The sequence below is a fragment of the Giraffa tippelskirchi genome, chromosome 9, assembly GCF_054371585.1.
Source record: "Giraffa tippelskirchi isolate mGirTip1 chromosome 9, T2T-mGirTip1v1.2.pri, whole genome shotgun sequence".
Lineage (NCBI taxonomy): Eukaryota > Metazoa > Chordata > Mammalia > Artiodactyla > Giraffidae > Giraffa > Giraffa tippelskirchi.
In genome coordinates, this window is record NC_137283.1 from 44,343,443 (window position 1) to 44,357,520 (window position 14,078).

The 14,078-nt window shown below is 44.2% G+C and overlaps 2 protein-coding genes across 3 annotated transcripts in view; one reads left to right on the plus strand and one right to left on the minus strand.

Moving 5' to 3' along the window:
* Positions 1 to 14,078, minus strand: part of CACNA2D3 (calcium voltage-gated channel auxiliary subunit alpha2delta 3) — an 871,068-nt gene that overhangs the window by 136,272 nt on the left and 720,718 nt on the right. The gene's annotated exons all lie outside the window — the stretch shown is intronic.
* On the plus strand, positions 1,177 to 13,377 carry LRTM1 (leucine rich repeat transmembrane protein 1). The gene is made up of 3 exons (XM_081524943.1): positions 1,177 to 1,725; positions 4,147 to 4,743; positions 11,433 to 13,377. Exons 1-3 carry the CDS (start codon positions 1,719 to 1,721, stop codon positions 11,864 to 11,866), a joined length of 1,038 nt encoding a protein of 345 aa, XP_081381069.1. The 5' UTR covers positions 1,177 to 1,718; the 3' UTR covers positions 11,867 to 13,377.

The following is a 14,078-nucleotide window of genomic DNA, read 5'->3' on the forward strand; positions in this document are numbered from 1 at the left end:
ATGTTGGAGAGAAGGACTAAAGATGACAGGCTGAATGAAGCAGATTTTCAGGAAGGAGGCAAGATGAGTATCTTAGGCTCTGTGAGGCTGGAAGGGGCTTGTCCAAAGGAGCAATGGGATCCCAAACATCAGGCCATCAAGGATAGTCACAATCCAATTTTTCCCTTCATTCCCAAGGGGCCTCTTCCCTCGGTACCACCAGAGTGGCATGAGGGGCCAGGCCTCCTGGTCTTTTGTCAGGACGCCCCTCCTGCCTACTGAGTCAAGGGTGAGTTGAATGCTAGCAGCATAGAAGCCTTGGTAAGCACTCTTGGGTAATTGTGACCGTTTACTAAGGTACAATATTAATGCATTGTTTCACGAAATCCTGAGAGCAATCTTGTAAAAGAAGAACTACTGTCTTTCTTTTAGAGATGAAGACGAGGGGTTTTCAGTGGGCAAGTTACTTTCCCATAAACGTCAAGCTAGTGAATGGTGAAGCCGAATTCAAATCCAGATTCGGCTGATTCCAAACCCCAAACTCAACTGCTTTATTACACTGCTTGCGGCCAGGGATTCCACTTCATGCTGCCTCAAGAAAAGCATGGCTTTTACCTTCTTTACACAAGTTGCTAGAGGCACGTGGGACATTTTGGCATGGTGAAGGGCAGCTTTGACACTGAAATCCCACCTCAGCAAATGGCAGGGCATTTGCACACTCAAAGAAACGTTCCAGTCCCCGGTGGGAAAGTTTCCAGTGGCTTCAATTACAGAACAGTCATAGTTCATTGACGCCTGATGCTCACGAGGGCGGCTTTATTGTTTTATATGTGAAAAATGAGGAAAGGGCCAGAACCTCAGCATCAGGGAAATGATGAAAGATTGAGAAGTATTTCCAAAGGCATGCAAACTGAGAGGTCAATTCAATGGGGGCGGGGGAGGGAGGGACGGTGGGAGGAGAACAAGCAAAGAAGCAGCTGAGAAGTATTTGCGGCACCAGGGAGAAGAGGTTGTGATGTCCACGAAAGGAAACCATGGCTATGAATTTCAGGGCATCAAGACCCTGTCAACACAGCTAATCCCTACGGATGTTGGCTGAATAAGCCTTTGGTGACCAAACAGTGCACTGTGGAAACCGTGTCAGCCTCCAGCAGGTCCATTTGTCCTCATATTACACACTCTGCTGGCTCTGTTGCTACACCCCCAGATCGAGGATCGACGCGAGCATCTCCCAACTTGACATGGGTTGACACAGCATGGTTAATAAGTCAACAGAATTCAGAAAACAGGACCGGATTAAGAAGGCAGTTTTATTTTGGTGCCCTGGACTTCAAGCAGATTAAATAATCAAAAAGCCGGAGCCATCGGGGTCATGTTTGAATGCTACAGCTGTTCACTGAGGTTTGACAAACATTCTTTCTGTGGCTCCTCGTCTCAATGGGAAAGGCAGCGATGATCCTGGGAAGGGCAACGCTTTAAGAAAGAAGGGGGGAGCACAATCAAAAGATCCTCTTATGGAAAACAATCCCATCCAGATGGAGACAAGGAAAGGGCTGCTTAAATAAGTGGTCTCCTGAAAGCGACAACTGTTCCCTGTGCTGAAGAAAAGCACTGGCAGGATTCAGAAAAAAAGTGAATGAAAACCTGGACTTGGAGTCTGCCTTGTCCTCGATGTGCTGATCTGCAGATTAATAAAGGTGGGCTTCGGGTTCAGCGGGTAAGCCGGTGGAGACTCAGCCATGGAAGGTGAGCCATGATTAATCCCCTCATGCCTTAGAAAGTGGGACCCTCCCCCTCGTCCCCTCCCCCTCAGGAAGGTATCTGTGGGAAGTTGTCTTTCTCAAAAGACCAAACAGATATTAAAAATGTCTCATGTTTGTGCCATGCTGTGGACAAATGCACCTAGTCATGAATGGATATGCAGTTGGCCTGTTATGGGCCATTTCAGAGAAAATACAGTCCTTCAGGTTGGAGTTCATATATCATCTACTTGGCGGGGGGCGGGGGGTGGGAGTGGCACAATTTTCTGCAGTTAATGAATGCTTGGGTGAGGCACAGCTAAAGTGAGGGGTGGCAACTCTCCTCTGATCAGAAGCTGCCTTGGCACTGAGATGAATATTATTTGAAAAATTATAGAAAAGAAAACAAAGTTTTTCTTTTTTACATGCTACAAGAGGGAACTGGACTGTAATGCTTTGCATCTCTTGAGCGAAACTAAACTGAGCAAAATCTCCTTCAGAAGGCTTTCCAAAAATCTTCCCTCTTGCCCTAAAGAACTGTTCACAGCATCAGAGAAAGAGAATTGAAAGGACAAAGAGGAAAAGGTTTCATGCATTTGACAGCCACATTGTACATTTCCCTAGTTAAGGCCAAAAACAGACAAACAAACCGAAAATCTCCTCTTAAGAACCTTCTTTACAAGTAGATAATCATCTTGAGTTTTAAATATTATTCCCTGGCCCTGTGAATTCCTCTACCAATTTAACAAAATGTCCTTGATGGATGTTTGCCATTTTGAAATTCAAGTCTCAGGAAAAAAGAAGGGAGTGATCGAGCTCCACTGGAGATTAACCTAGCAGTGCCTGAGAGAATGTCAACTTAGCATCCTCTTCAAACCTGGCAAGGAGGCACCTATTGAATCTAGAGCTCCCATACACATTTCTACAGAGCCAAGGAGCCCTGTGTAAGGATGCCTTCTGCTGCATCATTTTTCCTGAAAGAAACTGCAACAACTCAAATGCTCGTCAGTACAGGAGTGGCTAAATAATAAATCTGGCAAGGCCTCACCATCGAATACTCCACAGAAGCTAGAAGGAATGAATGGGCTCTCTATGCATCCCTGTGGATGGATCAGTTTTGAGTGACTAAACTGCAAAATGAAACATACCAATGATTATTTAGCTTTTTAAAAAACCACTATGCAAAACACATTCTGTAGTATGTGTATGTTGTGTATGTATGTGTGTTATGTGTGTGTATGTAAAAATATTTACAAGCAGTAAAGCACAGCAGGTAAGAACCCTGATAGACTCTGAAATCAGACTGCCTGGGTTCAAATCACGATTCTACTACTTCTGTATGACCTTGGACAAGTGATTTAGCTTCTCTGTGCCTCAGTTTCATCACCTTTAATATATGCATAATAAAAGACCTCAAATTATAAGATTAGGAGGGCTAAATGAATTAATATAAATAAAGCACTTTCAATAGTGCCTGGCTCAAAATATGAGCTCTAAGGCTATTTGTGATTTTGTTGTTTTTAAAAGGCCTGGTGGGATGCACTAGTAATGGTAGGGAAGGTGGTGGTGCGGGGTGGTTCTTGCTGGAAAACATGATGTGTGTGCTAATCAAAGGGAGTTTAACTTATCAGCAATGCACTGTTTCTTTGAGTTAAGGGAAAAAAAAGAGATGAAGCAAATATGGCAAGCTATGAATAACTGACAGAACTTTGTTACAGAAACATGAGTGTTTATTATGTTATTTTAATGCTTTTCTTTGTTTTAAAATCTCTTGAACATAAAAGGAGCAGAGACAATCATTATTCATGTAAGTATTACACTTGAAAGATGGACATCAATTTGTAAGAATGCTTCAGACCTGTCCCATCTAATATGTATCACTAACACCATATGGCTATTTAAATTTTAACTGATTAAAATTAAGTGGAAATAAAAATTCAGTTTCTTGACTGCAGTAGTCACATTTCAAGAGCTCTGAAGTCACATGAAGCTGGTGGCTATCATATTAGACAGCAGATCAAGATCATTCCCATCACCATGCTGCTGCTAAGTCGCTTCAGTCGTGTCCGACTCTGTGCGACCCCATAGACGGCAGCCCACCAGGCTCCGCCGTCGCTGGGATTCTCCAGGCAAGAACACTGGAGTGGGTTGCCATTCACCATAGAGCATTCTATTGGACAGCATGGTCTGGAGCATACTTTTGAGAAATGCAAATAGCTGTACTCCCTCTCATGCTCCTAAAGTTCTGGACCTAGATAATTCTGCTGCTTCGTACAAAGAGCACATGCCTCCCAAAATATTTTTTTTCACATTTCTACTTGATAACCTATGTCATCTACCTTCTGGTTACCTGTGAACTAAAGCGGGAACAAAAGCTGATACCACTTACAAGCTGGTTCCTATCTCAATTTCTTCCTGTTTGTTGCAGGTGAACTGTTCCTGCTTTCAAGTATGATTTTCCTGCTCCCGGTGGTGTGCGGCTGCCCAGAGAGATGCCGCTGTCACTCACCTTCGAATTCTGTAGACTGCAGCCGGCAGGGTCTGGCTGAAATCCCTTCCGATTTGCCTCCTCAGACTCTAACACTGCACTTACAAGATAACCAGATCCACCAGCTTCCGACTTCTGCATTTAAATCAGTGCCACAGCTCACAACCTTGAACTTGTACAACAATTTTCTTTCAAATCTGACCCCCGGAGTTTTTCATGGACTTCAGCACTTGCGGGTCTTAAACCTAACTCAGAACTCCCTGCATTCCCTGGAAAGCAGACTATTCCATTCTCTCCCACAGCTGAGGGAGCTCGATTTGTCATCAAACAATATAAGTCACCTTCCTGCATCCCTAGGTGAGTCTTGGGAAAACCTAACCGTTCTTGCGATCCAGCAAAACCAGCTTCGGCAGCTTGATCGAGCCCTCCTCGAATCCATGCCCAGAGTGAAGCGTTTATTTCTCAAAGACAACCTCTGGAAATGCAACTGCCACTTGCTCAGCCTTAAACTCTGGCTGGAGACATTTGTCTATAAAGGTCAGTAACTAACGCCTATCCCCCCATCTGTGTATGATCAGCTTAGGAGAAACTTCAATGGTTCTCTGCATTAGAAAGGATGCTGAAAAGTGTTTGAGGGATCCGTGTAAGCTTTTGCGCACTGATGTCATTTCACCGTATGGCAAAAGAGGCAAATGAGTCATTACGGGTGTTTCAAATCAGGTATTTAAATTCATCTACAGATATGATTCACGGAAACAACTTTCCACTTTTTTTCCCCTCTCCCCCCCAACTTTCCACTTTTTGATTAACACCACCATTAAGTTATTTATCTGGAAACTGTAGGCCCTTAAGAAAGAAGGAAATTCAATCTACCTAAATACTGGGCTGGCCAAATTTTCATAAGAAAAGCTCGAACGAACTTTTTGACCAATCCAATAACTACTCAACTCTGAAGTGACAACAAATTCTGATTTTCAAGTGTGATCCAACTGGGGGCATGGTCTTTCTCCTAAGGACTGCCCCACCCCACCTTCTTTCTCTGCTTCTGACCATTTGACAGCTATGAAACTTCACTGAGATTACCCATTCTGCTTAAGCAGACACCACTATGAAACTGAATACAATACAGCTCCCTCTCCAAAGGGAACAAGTATTTCTTTAACCAGATGTCAAAAACAAAGCAAGAGATCCCAGAATATTAAAGATGAGGGGATCTGGAAATCACTCAGGGGTCAGCAAACTATATAGCCCAAGAGCCAGATCTGGCCCACCTATTTTTATAAATAAAGTTTTGTTGGAACACATTCACATCCATTTATTACTTACTGTCTGGCTGTTTTGCATTAAAAGGGTGAGGTTGAATAGTTGGGACAGAGGCTATGGCAAGGCTTAAAATATGAACTATCTGGCTCTTTATAGGAAAGTTTGCCAACCCCTCCTAACTCAAAGCTAGTCTATTATCAATGGGAAATGGACGCCCAGAGATGTTTAGTGACTTGACGAAGATCACAGAGTAGAAGCAAAGACAAGAGTAGAAGGAGCAGCTTTAGATGTTGGCCCTACATTCCTTCCTCTACATTACAGTGCTTCTTTCCTCCTAACTTTTAAGTATCATTCATTCATACTAAACTTGAGTGAATTTTACATGCCATGGACATTTCAAGGTGCTGAGAAAAAGTCAGTGAATAAGAAAACCCCTATCATCATGGGCATTACATTCTGATAGTAGAAACATGTTAAATAAGACAAATATATGTATCTATGTTCAGAGAGCAGTTAGTGCTAGAGGCAGCATGAAGGGAGACAGTGACGGGATACGGGTTCCATTTCAGATGTGAAGGACAGGGAAGGCCCCTGCAAGGAGGTAATATGGGGGAGCAGAACTGGAATAACAAGGGGAAATGAGCCATGAGATAACTCGGGAAAAGGACAATAGTTGCAAAGGACCTGAGGAGAAAGTAAGCATGGCTCCACTGAGGGACAGAAAGAGAGACAAATGAGTGGCTAGAGCAGAGGAAGGGAGTGAGAGAGGCTAAGACAGCACAGTAGCCGGGTCATGTTGGAACGTGCAGAGCCGGCTGAGACATTTGGATTTTATTTTAGGCAAGACGGAAATATCTTGAAGAATTTTAGTCAGGTGAACAATATGATCTGATTACATTTTAAAAGGTCACTCTGGTGACTCTAGGGAGATCAAACCAAAGGCTGCAGCGAAGCAGGGAGATGAGGGAGAAAGTGATTTCAGTCTTCTAGGAAGATGATGGTGGCCCAAACCAGGATGATGAGAAATGATCAACTTTGGGAGATATTTAGAATATTGAACTGATAGAAATTACTAATGGGTTGGAACTGGATATAAGAAAAACAGAGAATATTAAAGGAAATACAATTTTGTTTTGTCCTCCAGGAGTAAGCAGATAAACGGTGATGCCAGTAGCTGACAAGGGTCAGGCTGTGGAATAGGGGAAATGGGCAAATATGGGTGGGAGGTGGTAAATCAAGAGCTCAATGTGGGGCATGTCAAGTTTGAGATGCCCATTACATAGTCAAGGAGTGCTGTTGAGTTGATGGACGTGTATCTGAGCCCATAATTTGGGAAGATATCAGAGATCCAGACGTGGCTTAGGGAATCAAGAGAGTCTGGATAGTTGCAGCAGTTATACAGAAGAAAGTGGAGGAGAACACATGGGTTCAAATAAACACTATTGATTTAAGAATCTCTCTCAACAATAGAATAGTCAGTAGCTTATCATTAACCAGCTAATTTTCAAGTTGACCTACAACAGAGGTCATATGATTTGACAAAAATCTTTCTTAAAGGAGGCTTCAAATAAAACTTTACATCTAGAGGTGAAGTGGTTTACCTACTGTGTTCTGGATGAGATAGGAAGCATAAGGCAAACCATCAGAGAAAGATAGTTTTCATCAAAGCAGAGTATTTCTTGACAAAAATGGTTCTCAGGTCCAGGAAACTAGAAGCAACATAGGGAGGGATACCACTCCAGTTTTCTTGCCTGGGAAATCCCATGAACGGAGGCGACTACAGGCAGGCTACAGTCCATGGGGTCACAAAGAGTTGGACACTACTGAGCACGCACATGCATGCATGCACGCATTAAGGCAGAATGATTATCATCCCATGTTATTGATGGGGAAACTTAAGATTCAGAGAGACAAGGAATTTGCTCAAGACACACAGCCAGTGAGTAGTGGAGCCAGAATCTGGGGCCCAAGGGGTGCTTTGTGGGACCCTAACAACCTGACGTTCAGTATATCTCTTGTGGGCACACCGGGGTTTGTAGGAGAGGGAGATTTTATCGCTTGCGCATTTGCATCTGATGGGGCAGAGTAGGGGCAGGGGTTTCAGTTTCCTGAGCTGGAAAAGAAGTCCTGTCCAATGCTGTCTGCATACAGTGACCAGGTGGCCCCTTCCACGCGGGGCGGGGAGCCAGGACTCCTCCGGGGCCTGACATCTGCTTTCCCTAGACTGTAGAAACAAACATTATGCCGGTTGTAACCGTTTTCTGCCATCTGGACCAGGAGTCAGCAAAACTTTTTCATAAGAGGCTAGAGTCTGGATAGTTGCAGCAGTTATACAGAAGAAAGTGGAGGAGAACACATGGGTTCAAATAAACACTATTGATTTAAGAATCTCTCTCAACAATAGAATAGTCAGTAGCTTATCATTAACCAGCTAATTTTCAAGTTGACCTACAACAGAGGTCATATGATTTGACAAAAATCTTTCTTAAAGGAGGCTTCAAATAAAACTTTACATCTAGAGGTGAAGTGGTTTACCTACTGTGTTCTGGATGAGATAGGAAGCATAAGGCAAACCATCAGAGAAAGATAGTTTTCATCAAAGCAGAGTATTTCTTGACAAAAATGGTTCTCAGGTCCAGGAAACTAGAAGCAACATAGGGAGGGATATAGCTCCCCCTACTCTGCCACAAACTCACTGGTGATCTTTGGGCAAATTAACATTCCTCGCTAGCCCTCACTGTCACCAGGTGGAAACTGACAGTGTTAAGCCAGGGAGTTCCTAAGACCAATACTGGTCCTCGGGCTCCACAATGCAATTCAACACTCCCTTATGGCAGAGCTGCCCCACCCAGACAACAGCCTTTCTCTGAAGGAAGGCAAAATTGATCTGGGATAACAAGACCTGGGTGTCAAAATGACTAAATAAAACCAGCAAATAAATGCAAATGTAGGAGACAATCTGACTACTGATGCATGGAATAAAGGCAAAATAAGGTAATAGATATTGATCAAGACCTTACTTCCCTCTGAGGGGGAACAAAATACATGGAGGATGAAGCAGGGGATTTTGTGGCCTGGAAGTGTCATTCAGTGGTTCCACTGGCCAGAACTCAGTCAGGTGGCTTCAGTCTGACCACAAAGGGTGGGGAAATTTCATCTTCCTCTGGACCCAACAATCAAAGGAAAAAAAAAAAGTGCTCTGATGAATGTTTAATAATGTCTCTTTCAAGAACATGCACATAGATTTTCTAACTAGCATTCCTCTCTCTCCATTCATAAGTTAACAAATCATCTTTATGCCAATAGTTAACTGTACTAAACATTTATTCTGGGCTAGGAACTATGCTAAACACTTGACATACTTTATTCAGCTGAGTCCTCAGAGCAATCTTGTGAAGTGAATTTCATTATTACCCTGGTCTCTCACTTTCCAGATGAGCAAGCAGAGGCACAGAATGGTCAGGTAACTTGCTTAGGGTTGCAAAGCTAAGTAGTGGTCTCAGGATATGAATCTCGTTTCACCCTAAGACAGGGGTTAAGAGCTGCTAGCAGCCAGATGATGGATAACCAGAGTGCTTGGAAAGCTGGAGCTTCTTGAATTTCAAATTCCATGAATCCAGAAGAGATTGAGGCCTTCAAGCTGTTGCTGGCAGATCTGCCTCCTGGGGTGTGGCTGAGGAGATGGTGGAGGAAGGCTGGGAAGTGAGTCCTGGCTGAGGACGCAGGAGACCATGGAGCTTTTGATGGCCACAACCTCGGCCTTCCAGCCACATCCCAGGCTCTGGTCTGTGTATTCTCTTAGCTCTGTGTCCTGAGGTCATGTCTCCCACCCTAATATTTAAAACAGGAACCCTGTAGCAGGAGAAACAAACTTAACCCTGGAGTGGCTAGGTGAACCGCCCCAGGCGGTTCTAGGTCTAAGTCAGCTAGTGGAATTGCTGGTTTCCCAGGTGCAGTACTGAAACACTCCCTGAGATGGAGATCTTCAATCACAGCCTGTTGGCACCTTGGGGTCATCCAGAGCAGGCACCCTGCACCTCTGGCCTGCTGAACCTCAGCTCAAGAAAGGAGAGATTCCTATTATCATTTTGCTTTAGAGTTGAGGTTCTTGCCTCAGGGGATCACTGAAGAAGCCAGATCAGTCCTAGGAGACTCGGGCAATAAGTGATTCAGTTTAAGCAGCAAAAGCAAAAAAGGCATGAGTGTTGAATTTCGCCATGGCCACCAACCCCAGTGTGACCTGGGCCACAGTAACCCTTGAACTGCAAAATGGCCCTATCTATTAATAGGGCCTGGAGAAGGAAATGGCAACCCACTCCAGTATTCTTGCCTAGAGAATCCTGTGGACAGAGGAGCCTGGTGGGCTGCTGTCCATAGGGTCGCACAGAGTCGGACACGACTGAAGCGACTTAGCATTAATAGGGCCACAGTAGGACTCAGCTTATAAATTCAGATAGAATGGATGTGAGGACATTCCCCAAATTGTGAAGTGCTATACAAAGGAAGGTTCTAAACAATGGAGTGACAACCTCCTGCATAGGAATTTCTGGTGTTGTTTCATAATCCACCTATGATGTGTACAAAGATTTCTCCAGTCTAATTAAGATTAGTGTCACAATTCACGGAGGTTAAGGATCTACTGAGGGTCACTGTGTTAATTCCATGGACCTCACAACATTCCAGAGCGAGAGAGGACATGAGTATAGTGGGAAAAACTGGGATCTTAGGAGTGGGCCGGGTTTCAGTGTTGATCCATCCACTTTTAACCTGAATGACCCTGGACAAGAATTACCCATTTTAGCAGAGTTGTGAGGACTTATCTAACAGTGCTTTGTAAACTATCAAGACAGATACAAGTAGGATGTTTTTGTGAAAATTAGTCAGAGAAGTTTATCTGTCTGAGGTCAAATAGCAAATTGGTGGTCAAATTTGGCCAGGATGGAATCTGTTCATCCACTGCTCTATCTAGAAAAGAATTTCTAGCTACTCAAATCTTCCCTGTAGTCCACACACCTGAGGAAACCAATCCCCTTACACAGAATGGAAATTGAGTCTTAGAAAGTTTAGTACTAAAAATATTAAACGTTTCAAGGTCTGAGGAGGCACGTTGCTGCTGCTGCTGCTAAGTCGCTTCAGTCGTGTCCGACTCTGTGCGACCCCATAGATGGCAGCCCACCAGGCTCCCCGTCCCTGGGATTCTCCAGGCAAGAACACTGGAATGGGTTGCCATTTCCTTCTCCAATGCACAAAAGTGAAAAGTGAAAGTGAAGTCGCTCAGTCGTGTCCGACTCTTCGCGACCCCATGGGCTGCAGTCTACCAGGCTCCTCCGTCCATGGGATTTTCCAGGCAAGAGTACTGGAATGGGGTGCCATTGCCTTCTCCTGAGGAGGCACGTTAATTGTACTTAATCCCATGAACTTAATACATATTCCTGTCAAACCTTCAGATAGACAAAACACTCCCAGGACCACTGACTTCCCCATTTGGCATCACTGAAGAGTGTTGGTAGAGACATGGGGTCTTTGAAATTAACACATAACATCACAAGGAAAGACATTTGTTGTAATTATTTATTTTTAGATCTCCAGTGGTGGTTTGGCACAACAGACTTCTTGTGTGGCAGGCTCGTTAGGGTGCACAACAGTGCCCCCAGGCTGGCCTGCAGCGCCCATTCCTGTCAGCGTTTGCATTGTTTTCCCTTGGTATTTACAAGGTAAAGGTGACTTGGCTTCTAATGAATTCTTGGTCATACATAATTGCCCATTTAGTGTGTGGCATTTTTAGCATGTAGCCAATTTAGAAATCTTAAAATCATAAAATATGGCTGTTAAATTCTTTGACTCTGGGGGGGGAGGGGAGGAAGGTGTTTTATAAATTCCATCTGCCTAAATTTTGCAGGCTGAGGATTTGGGCATTTGGTTGTATCAGGCTCTGCTATCATTCTTTGTTTTGTTTCTTAAAGGGGGAATAACGGACAGCGTCATCTGTGTGTCACCAGACACCTGGAAGGGAAAGGACCTCCTTGAAATCCCTCACGAGCTGTACCATCCCTGCCCTTTTCCTTCTCTACACCTGGAGCCCCCCCAGGTGCCACAGCTAGGTGCTGCCCACCGGACTGTCCCCAGGCTCTCCGACAGCCACAGCACAGGGGGGCAAGACCACCGGGAGTGTGAGATCAAACCCAAGCCGAGGCCGGCCAATCTGCGCCGCGCTGTGGCCACCATTGTCATAACAGGCGTGGTGTGTGGGATCGTGTGTCTCATGATGCTGGCGGCCGCCATCTACGGCTGCACCTATGCAGCTATCACAGCCCAGTACCATGGGGGACGCTTGGCTCAAACCAATGAGCCCATGAAGACAGAAGGAAAAGAGCTGTTTGATAGCTCACTGGCCTGAGAACTTTCATCTCAAATACGAATAATCATTTTAAACCAGAAAACAGTTTCTGAGTAGGGCTGATGGGTCACTGTTACTGCTTCACTTTTTTTTTTTTCCAAAAGGAAAAAAAAAAAGATGTGTCTGTAAAATATATATATATTTAGACTTCCCTTGTAGCTCAGCCAGTAAGGAGTCTGCCTGCAATGTAGGAGACTCAGCTTTGATTCCCTGGGTTGGGAAGATCCCCCGAAGAAGGAAATGGCAACCCATTCCAGTATTCTTGCCTTGAAAATCCCCATGGACAGAGGAGCCTGGCAGGCTACTGTTTATGGGGTCACATATATATGTATGCATATATATATTTATGGGAAGAAATTTATGTTGAGATTTAAAAAATACATAAATACCATAGTTGAAATAGATATGGTAACTTGTGCTCGGTGCCTGAGAAGTTATGATGATTATTCTATGTGGGAAAGGCTATCCATGGAGAAAGGGAAGGTACGTCTCTTTCAAGGTACTCTTCCCTGCATTAAGTTGCTTTAACAAAGCAGCTGAAATACAAACATGCATCCCAGGCAGCATTCCTGGGAGCTTTACGGTCCACTGGAAAACTGCCCAATTCTGAGTGCCTGGGAAGAAGCTGGTGATCTTACCCAAGGGGCACTGAGTGCTTCTATAATCCAAGTTCATGTTAGACCAGTGATACTTTTAGAAGTTAGGTATGTTATACATTTAGCGGGAGCGTCTGTTGGTTGGAAATTTTCGTAGCTTGCCACAAGAGTCAGATTCTATTTAATTTTCTAAATCAGAAAACCATTTGGGGCTCTCTAGGCCACAGAGGAAGAGGGCTCCACGAGTAGATAATACAACTCAGGCGCAGGGTCTAGGGAAGTTTTCTGATGCAATGGTAAGTAACATATAAACAAACACAAAGAGGATGGGGTGGCGGAATTCAGGGCACATATCACCGAAAGGCCATATCCACCAGGCGATTGGAACCTTCCTTTCATGACTCTCACAGCAGGAATGAATTTAGGGTGGGCTGAGAGCGAGATAATGGCTTATGTGTATCTGTGTCTACGTACAGAGTGCGCAGAGTGCATACGCTTGTTCAACCACACCCACACATAAACACAGAGCAATCAGTTTACCCACTAATGAAATGCAGCCGCAGCAGGGTGGAAGCCAGCAGCTGCTGACCACCACCCAGATTGTCTACTCAACACTCTGGGAGAGGAAGTCAGAGGAAGTCTGAAGAGAGTGGGAATTATCAAGAGACTTGAGATATGTGGCAGCAGCCATCCTGAACATTATTTAGGCCAGGGTTTAAAAAAAATCAGGTGTGGCTTGCTTAACTCCACAGACACGGTCCTGAAGAGTTGCATGCAAAGGAAATTTTTGTAAATTGAATCATCATTTTAATGCAGTAGGGGAGCTCGCTATTTAAAGGAACCTTTCATGGAATCTTTCTGTAATGGCAATAATTGACTCCAGATTTATGTATTTTATAAATTTGCATTTTCTCAGGCTAGGATTTCTTAAAGTAGATTCTACCTATTCTTTCTCTCATGATGCCCCATCTCATATTTAGAGTCACCTGTTAGTATTAAAATTATTACACAGAGGAGTTAAGGACTCAGCAAAAGAAGAGAACAGGGTGAGTTGTTCCTCCAGGGGCCCTGACAGACATCACTAATCAATCCTAGCATTCCTCCCCCTGAGCCCTGATGCACCACAGATGCCTTCTTAAGACAGCACTGTAGGCAACCAGAACTAATCAACTGGAGTTGGTTCAAAGGATGAAGCATATTTGCCATTCAGGGTACTGGCTCTGCATTCACTTCTTCAGGGCATGTAACAGTGTTTTGGATCTTAAATCAGTAGTCCATTCCCTAACCTGGCACATGAATGGGAGGTCCATACAGGCTGGAATATTGTTTCCCTGTCTGATGCAGCCAAAGCCTTGCCCAGCAGTGTAAAGAGGTCAGGGGAAAGACGGATGGACCTACCCTAGCCTACCCTGCAGGACTCACACATCACAGAGAACATCTATACCTCCTCACAGTGCTTCACAACCACTGTCCCCCCACCCCACAAGTTAAAGATGGGCCAACTCACTGGAACAGCAATTTTGCTAAATGATTCTTTTGGGGGAAAACATTTACATTTGATGCTAATTTTTTTCAGAATATTAAAATAAATCTGGATATGTTAAAGAGTAGACTGA